The sequence below is a fragment of the Perkinsus marinus genome (genome assembly GCF_000006405.1).
Source record: "Perkinsus marinus ATCC 50983 genomic scaffold scf_1104296948168, whole genome shotgun sequence".
NCBI lineage: Eukaryota > Perkinsozoa > Perkinsida > Perkinsidae > Perkinsus > Perkinsus marinus.
Window position 1 is genome coordinate 1 of NW_003210279.1, and position 8,412 is coordinate 8,412.

The window sequence follows — 8,412 nt, forward strand, 5'->3', positions numbered from 1 at the left end:
AAAAAATAATTTCGGTAGATATTGCTTGAAATCACCACAAGTATATTCCCCCACAGTTCCCCGTCAAAAAAAGACCATCGTATGTCCGACTGATTATTTCCATATATTTCACTCCCCAAAAATTACCACATTTGTTCAGAATTTAAACGCATTGAAGTGTTGAAGGATATCATCAACTTCATGGCATCAACTATCAACACACTATCAGCTACTTTGCCGTTTACTTGGAGGTTACAGTTAAACTTCAAACATAATTCCCAAATACGAAGTGAATTTCCTCGATAAATCCAAAACTACTACAACTACATGCTATTACCATTCCGATGGGAGGAAATCCGGGGAGTGGAAGTCGACCACGACATTCTCCTTGCCGAAGACTCCAAGGCTCTCAAGATGCTCCTCAACAGCATCTTCGTCGAATATGCTGCAGTTATGGTCATCATCCCACTCACTGTAAAGGTGCTCAGCCGCAACTAACAAAAGAGAATCTTAGGTTCTTCCTACAAAGATACGAATGAAGTACTTGTTTTGCCAAGTTCGATAACCCGACACGAGCCCATAGCTGCAGCTAGCTCTTTAGAAAAGGTAGTTTTGCCTACACCTGGCGTACCTGCTACCAGTACAGAGTACGGCATTAATACGTGGAAAGAATAAACTATGCTGAAAAGATATGACCTTGGGCATGCGTGCAAAAGATTCTCTTCAACACGAATAAACAACTAGAACTCAAAAAATTCAATTAATGTTGGAAAATTATTCATATAATAGATTGTACACATGACATACTCCATCCTCCCGAGCTGACCACACTCAGTACCCTAGAGTAACCTGAGGTAACCACGTCACACCGAGAGGTCTCCGGTTCGATCCCCAGTAACAGCACATCTGTTGCTTAGTTATCCATGTCCCCACCAGCGCTGTGAACTGTTTCGGTAACCACAACACCACTCCAACAGCTGCCGATGCTATCGATGATCTCCTCGGGGATAAGTTTACACATCTCGGGTACCCAACCGGCTTGGGCTCGCACGCTTACGGGTCCTCGGCCATCGACTGCTCCTGTGCCCTTCACTCGAGAGTAGGCTATGCATATATACTACCACCAGGAACTCCACTTAGCACATACCCATCGGACAGCCGTATCCTCAAGAATGCGAAGAAAAGGGACGGAAGAATAGTGACAGGTCCCGATATAAAAAGTGACGCAATCTGTTCTCCGCCCCGACCTAGCGGCGTGTTCAATAGACCTTCAAGAGCCCACCCAGGATTAGCCATCACATGTAAAACTCGATCTTGGGAGCGCACTCAGGAGGGAGAGGCAGTCTACTAAACCTCACCCCATAGATATCATCGAGCGTTGAGGAACTGCAAGAGTCCTCAAGATATGAAAGATTCAAGTTCGCCCAGTCCCGGTAGTGTGGCACATGAGGAGGACGATATTCTTATATAAGGCGGACTCCTTGAAGGGCTCGATCCTTTATCAGTGTCGTCGGGTTGAACCTTTATCGTCATCAGTTTATTGTTATAATGTGGTCCCAGCCTCCAGGAGGAGACGGAGGCCCACCACATTACAACGGTAAAGGAGGAGGGCCCCCGCCGCCTTGGTCTCCTCCTCCTCCTCAAGGGGGGACCGATTCGGCAACAGCAGCAGCATTGAATCAATTCCGCAACTTGCAACAGGCCCCCCAGCCGCCCCCACCAGCGGCCTTTGCAGCCATGATGGCCATGGGCAAGGGGTTCTTCGGCAAGGGCAAGGGTTGGTCAGGGAAGGGTAGTCAATACACCCCTGCTGTGATAATGAGGTCGCTTTCCCCTTAGGCAAGGGGTACGGCAAGGGCTTCCCACCACCACCACCCTCGGGTCATCCCCCACAACACATCCCTGGGGGCCGTGACACGAAGCCCCACATGGCCCCGGACCATGGTCTTCAGGGCAACTCGGGGCCGTATGATAGAGTCCCTCAGCAGCCCGACCCTAATGCTAGTGTCTTCCACTATCAGAACAAGGGCGGTGGCTCTCATTACGATAAGCATATGGGCGGCCCCAACAAAATGGCCCAGCCCCATGTCCTCCAGGTAATGCTGCCCTCGGGGGTTCCTTGAGGTAATCACATCTCCCTCATAGGCCAACCTACAGCATCAAGCGGCGACCACTGGTGGGTATGGTGGAGAGGGTGGGACCATCAGCGGGCCCACACATGTTGGCTCGTCGATCCAACAAGAGAATCTACAAATGATCGGCCTCCAGCGGACCAAAGAGCTCCGACCAGGGACGGAGCTCCGACTGGTAATATCGTACCCTTGGACCCCTTTGTGCACTTGCTGTAGGTATTGGCCCCGTTGCCAAGTACCGACCCAGGTGCCACTAAGGAGGGCGCTGTGGTACTGAAGGCCCATTCCAAGGTGCCGGACACTTTCGCGAGTGCTGAGATCTTCGGCAAGGAGTTGGTCCTGGGCAACGAGTATGTTATCAGACGTAATATTTGGAGAAGGGTGATACTTGAAATCTCAACATCTAGTGTTGGAATATATGCTCGCTCTTAGGAGTTCCATCAATAGTTTGAGGAGTTTATATGTATTAGGGTAGAAGCGTTCAGAAGCCAATAAGAATTCCCAAAATTTTATCCAAGTTCTCATATTGTCCCCGACACATGTAGTTGGCAATGGACATATTTTCTCTCATTGTCACTATCACGAATCATTGCTCAAAACCCCGATGCCTATTCGTTTCGTCCTCTCAGCTGGTTCCCAACTAGCAGTGTACACATGGCACGGTTGCTGTGTGGAGCTCCGAGGGTCAACAGTTCAAGAATATGATGCGACCAATGCTACTATGCCACACTACTTCAGCGTAGCCTCTATCATCGAGCAGAGGCGGAAGCGTGCAACAGAGCTCGGCACTGCTATGTGTCCACCACCTAAGGTGTTGGTATGTGGTTCCTCGGCCAGTGGGAAATCCACTCTTGCGTATATGCTGGCGAATTTCGCACTACGGAAACACCGACGGCCGATTTTCGTGGAGTTGGACCCTCGATGCACTGGCAGTTTCAGAGAACTGCCTCATCTGCCGGGCACCATGAATGCTACCATATTGGATAGTAGTTGCTATGAGTTCGATACGGAGCCCACGGCCACATATAAAATCAGCCAACCACCGAAAGATTTGAACTCATTCGAAGCGGTTCAGTCGGGTGGGACGATGGACCAGTTGTCTAACAGACTGGGAAGGAGCTTATGGTATCACATACCACACCAATGTGAAGTTCCCTGGACCCCTATGATAGGTACTTCTACGGCTATAAGCATTGGACGGATAATCCGCAAGTGTATACCTGGTGGTGCAAGGTGTTGGCGGAAACCGTGAAGGCTCGTCTTAAGCACGCTGCAGTACAGCCTAGTACTGGTTCGGGTATAGAGAAGATGAGTGGCGGCCCTAAGTAGTAGAGTCGCGGCTGTGCTCGGCTGTTTCCTAACGGCTTGGTGACCATCAGGAACATAGCCCGCTCTGGTCTGATAATCAACGCACCGGCTGAGCCTTCGACCGAATTGCTGAAGACTATCATCTCGGCATTCGAGGTTGACATTGTATTGGTACTAGATGATAATGAGTTGTACCAGGACCTAGCCTCACACTATGGTGACGATGCTGCTGGTAGTTGGTCGGGTGTATTATGAGTGCTGTCTACTGGAGTCCCCTCAGGTGATGCTGCCCGATTGCGGTCTAGCTCGACGAAGTTAGCGAATGACCCTGTGGCTAATATGATCTACTTGGACGGGCTGGAGGCACCGGACCAGGAGGCCAACAAGGAGCCCAAGGTTGAGGTTGTGTCCTTGCCCAAGTCCGGCGGTGTGGTACCAACTGATGCTGCTAGAATGCAATGGCTTAATACTAATAGGGTAGGGGGTTCATAGTGGTGATTCTATCATAGTATTGCTTGGATAACAGGTTCGGGATTACTTTTTCGGTGCAATGCGTGAATTGAATCCTCACAATGTTACCGTCCCTTTGAGGACTGTTACGTTGTGTAAGCTCACGCAGGCCACTCCACCTGCTGTTGAAGTGTGGAAGGGCGATCCGGCAGAACTGAAGGACTCCTTGTTGGCAGTGATAGTCGCGCCCAAGCTGGAGGATGTAAGATGATACGAAATGAGAACTCTGTGGCGACTGTCTCGAATTTTCAGGTGTTCATTGGTAACATGGCTGGCCTCGTGTGGGTACGATCAATAACCTACGGTGATGCTGGTCTGATGCTTGGTGGTGGTGGAGATAAGAATACTAGTAACGCTGTGTTGCAGCTGTTGTGCCCAGCACCGGGACCACTCATTTCCAACTACTTACTCGTTGGTGATGTTAACGGACTCAAGTACTTCGAAGGAACGTGATCTTGCGAAAGAGGCGTATGTCTTTGTATGTAACATAACGTTTCCTTACAAAGAGGCGTTCTTGTTGTGATTATTGGACCAACGGTTACGTATATCGTCAAATCCGCGAAACACGGCGAAAAGGCTGTTCTAATCAACCCGCTATAGAGTGGCCACAACGAACCAAGTGCAACTCGATGAGCTGCATCTCTCGTTGTCGTCGTGAATTCTGGTCACTGCTGGGTCATCATGGAAGTTTTATGATACTGATCGCCGAGAAGTTGAGACTTGCACTTCATGCGACATTAGTTGTTCACTTCTGGTAGCACCCACTCAGATTGAGATTAATCGTCGAGGACTCGCGGTCACATGCGAGTTCACCCCGAATCTTCTTGTTCTGCTGCTGAGCCTCTTTGTTACCACTAGGGAATCGAACTGACCCTCCTAATCGTAGTTCGGACTTGTTGGTGACATGTGTCGCGTCAGAGGACGATTGTGTGATAATATTGTGTCTCGAATTGGTACAGTGGTCGTATCGCGAGTAGTGGAGATTCCCTCATTGGTGTATCTCTGAGCATCTACCGTGGGAAGAATTGTTGCTATCATTCAAGATGGTGCAAAGAAGAGCCTCCCGAGTGGTGGTGTGCTGTAGTTCCTACACCATTGACTTTGGTACCGGCGCAAGGTGGGTGCCACCACGTTACTTTTCTCTGTAAGATAGACTCCTCGTCAGCCTGGTTACGGAGTCGATTGAGACGGAGAGATGAGATCAGACCGGAAGACACTTCAAGTCGTTTAAATGAGTAGCAAAAGCTTCCGAATGTCCGTGAGATAAATATTTTCTGCGCAGTCGACTCTTGTTGCTATATCAATAATTTATAGTCCGAGATTCTCTCATCTGATCTGTTCAATATATAAACTATGGATGGGCAGCGTAACGTTTTTTACGGTTTACGTTACGGCGTGCGTAACGTAAGCAGTTTACGCTTACGGAAAGGCCTTACGACTTTACGGTTGGTGCTGAACTGCTTTTTTAGAATTGTGGCGGAAAGATTCGCTGTAATGCACTCCACGATAGTTCAAATAGTTGTTAAACTCGTTTCTTGTGGCTCGGATTCAACCGAACCGCTGAGAGAGTAACATTTGGTTTCGCATTTACCACTCGTCTCCTTTGCAAATTGCGTCCGTCTTACTCCCAGGCTGGCCCGGAACTGCCAAGCCGGCCTCGTCTACGCATGCGCATTCACATGAAGTGGATTTAGGCGTCTTGAGTTATCAATCCTCGTTTTGTCCTTTGCATCTCCGTAAGACCCGTTACGGCGCCGTAATTTTACGATACGGGGCTTGAAGCGTGACCGTAAAATTGAGCCGTAACGATCCGTAACTAATTTTGTCCATCTATAATATAAACGCTAGGCTCATTCGAGAATAATTGATAGCAAAGTGGCGTCAGAGAGACAGACATACGACCATCGTATAGCATGACTATCAACAACATGAGAACTGGAAAGCTAATAAATTAATATTGCCAATTTGGTTACAACAGTCAGCAATTCTACAATGTACTCATGCAACAGGAGATAACATCACAAGTTAACGACGAGCCGCTCATACTCCCGAACAGCATTGGCTTCAAGGACATCGTCAAGATCAACCGAGTGGCCTTTTCTAGAAACGCCTTGGACCGAGAGCTCGCCGAGTGAATCCTTTATTATATCGCGTACGCATGGAACTCTCTTGAGCTGCTGGCGCAGTTGGCTTGAAAGGAGGCCTTTAGGCCACAGGGAAAACTGATAGGGAACAATGACCAGAAGCGTAAGCCTAGCATAGTAACTCCATGAAGATCGCACAGTATCTTCCCGCCATACTCCACCGTTAAATCAGTCTCTATCAAATAGGGACTCTCAACCTAAGACACTTTAACAAACTGAACTAAGTTGTATTTAATAAATACCTCAATTTGCCGACGACGTTTTCTAGCAGAGGTGAGCTGCTCCTTGCGAACAGAGGACGGTATGGTATCCATAGGCGTCTCTATAGGCCAACATCAGATAAGCCATCTCGAGTACCCCGCGTACTTGCAAGTTCTTCAGCATCATTGGATACAGTGCTCATGAAGGAATCCTTACGGCGATGGGACTTCCTCGAAGAGCTGCTTTTACTGTCTTCAGCCGGCTCGTTGTATTCCTCGCAGTCTTCCCCACGGGTCCCAGTTGAACTTCCCGGTGAGAATTTCTCCGACTTTTCCTTGGTTTTTTCATTTTCCTTTTCAGCCGTAGTAATATCCAGTGTACTAGAGGTATATAGAACTGTCTTGTCATTGGTGTTGTTATCGTCGAAGCTCAGTGCCATGTGTTGGAGCTGTTTATGCAGGGCGGCCACCTTAGTGTTAAGTCCCGCGACTTCCCTATTGAGCTTGTTGAACTCCGTGACCATCAGGTCCCTCACTGCCGCAATCTCATCAGAAATGCCCATGAATGACATAAGTTCACAGCTGAAATGACATTTTTTTCCAAAAAAAATATCAAAAATTTTGGCAAGATACTAAATTGACCTACAAATGCTGCGGCTAGTACGAAGACATAATTTTTCTTTTGCAGATGTGCAGTAGCATCATAAGCCCTCTCCTGTAGCATATTTAACCAGAAAGTTTACATACAAAACTTCAGGGTGATAATAGCAGTAGTGAAGGAGTTGGGACTGCCACATATAAAAGTAGTTCTTGAGATTACGCATATTGCATTTGTATAGAAATTTCCACTCTACCACAACACAGTATATTCCTATCCTCAAGATCCGAACCACTTCCAATAAGGTCATTTCAGAGACTATACCAGTGCTGCAAAAAAAGGTTCGCCCTCCTCAGCTTAGCTCAATATTTTTCTAACTAGTCATAGGATTTTATATACGAATTGGAAGAATATATACGATAACAGTACAGAAACTAACAAGGATTTTCCAAAATTTCCTCAGAATTTTCGTATTGTCACCAACACATGTGGTTGACCATGCGTAAATTTTACCACTCTGATCTATACAGCTTTGACAATCCTGTCTAGTGAGCTTATCTACTCTCAAGAAACGCATGTAGTTCCTCCAACTTACCCTTCCCCGTTTCTAATTCAGCGAATGACCTTTTCTCAGTCTATACAAACCATATGCTAAACTAACGGTTGGTTGTCAAGTTGACAACAACAAGTTGATAATGTCAACCACTATAGCAACTACTGACTCATCTAAGGAGCGCTCCAGGACTGTTCTAAACAGCTGATATAACTCAGCTACCTTGTGGGAATTCCTGAAGCCCTGGTCGGGAACACTTCAAACGACTTCAAATACGGGAAGGAATTTCTTAGCCCAGTTCCACACATTACCAACACCCACAGAGGTCATTCGAATCACTCGTCTGTATTTTCAGGTCCTTGGTGGTTACTAACTCAACAAGTAGTTATTATCGCCCCAAAACGCGTTAGCTGCAGAATTACGCGGTACTCCTATAGCTTCGCACCTCAGCAAACCTCACCATAGTTCGACGATAGCAGGGCACTTACCGACAGATTTACAATGAAATATGAGTGAAAACAACAGCGATGATGATGAGCATAAACCTTCACGAATTCACCACCCCACAACTACTTGGGAACTGCTACAAATTCAAAGCCCCTAGCAGTATTTGAGAACCTCATCGAGATTTGCAGAGCAGATGGTATCACCACCGACTGTGTTCAGAACATCACCCAATATTGTCACATCGCACTGTAGAGCAAGGTCAGCTGAGTTGCATACCAAATATTTCAAAGCGGCCGACAACACTCGGGCACGAGTTTTATCTTTACCGAGAACGTCAGTGCACTTCTCAAGAGCCTCCATTATAGCGGGAACCACTTCTTGTTTAGATAACATAGTTACAGAAAATTCGTCTGTCAAATCGGCGTTTAATAGTATCTGGCAGACGCCAATAACAACAGCCACACATGGATCGTTAACCAAGGAGCTTAGCATTCCCTCCCTATGAAGTAGAACTGCTCTTGAGGCGACTTCACCGCAACCA

General features: G+C 47.3%; 4 protein-coding genes across 4 annotated transcripts; 1 reads left to right on the forward strand and 3 right to left on the reverse strand.

The window, feature by feature from the left end:
• Nucleotides 1-312: 312 nt before the first annotated feature.
• Pmar_PMAR018978 (adenylate kinase isoenzyme, putative) lies at nt 313-635 on the reverse strand (the record flags this gene model as incomplete). Its single annotated transcript, XM_002778760.1, has 2 exons — nt 313-473; nt 524-635. The coding sequence occupies 2 exons, from the start codon at nt 633-635 to the stop codon at nt 313-315; spliced, it is 273 nt and encodes a 90-aa protein (XP_002778806.1).
• Nucleotides 636-1,527: 892 nt separating this feature from the next.
• Nucleotides 1,528-4,382, forward strand: Pmar_PMAR018979 (hypothetical protein; the record flags this gene model as incomplete). Its single annotated transcript, XM_002778761.1, has 10 exons — nt 1,528-1,771; nt 1,819-2,075; nt 2,125-2,286; nt 2,328-2,475; nt 2,741-3,236; nt 3,284-3,391; nt 3,491-3,651; nt 3,700-3,896; nt 3,946-4,131; nt 4,182-4,382. 10 exons carry the CDS (start codon nt 1,528-1,530, stop codon nt 4,380-4,382), a joined length of 2,160 nt encoding a protein of 719 aa, XP_002778807.1.
• Nucleotides 4,383-6,395: 2,013 nt separating this feature from the next.
• Nucleotides 6,396-6,836, reverse strand: Pmar_PMAR018980 (hypothetical protein; the record flags this gene model as incomplete). Its single annotated transcript, XM_002778762.1, has 1 exon — nt 6,396-6,836. The coding sequence occupies one exon, from the start codon at nt 6,834-6,836 to the stop codon at nt 6,396-6,398; it is 441 nt and encodes a 146-aa protein (XP_002778808.1).
• Nucleotides 6,837-8,024: 1,188 nt separating this feature from the next.
• Nucleotides 8,025-8,264, reverse strand: Pmar_PMAR018981 (hypothetical protein; the record flags this gene model as incomplete). Its single annotated transcript, XM_002778763.1, has 1 exon — nt 8,025-8,264. The coding sequence occupies one exon, from the start codon at nt 8,262-8,264 to the stop codon at nt 8,025-8,027; it is 240 nt and encodes a 79-aa protein (XP_002778809.1).
• Nucleotides 8,265-8,412: the final 148 nt, after the last annotated feature.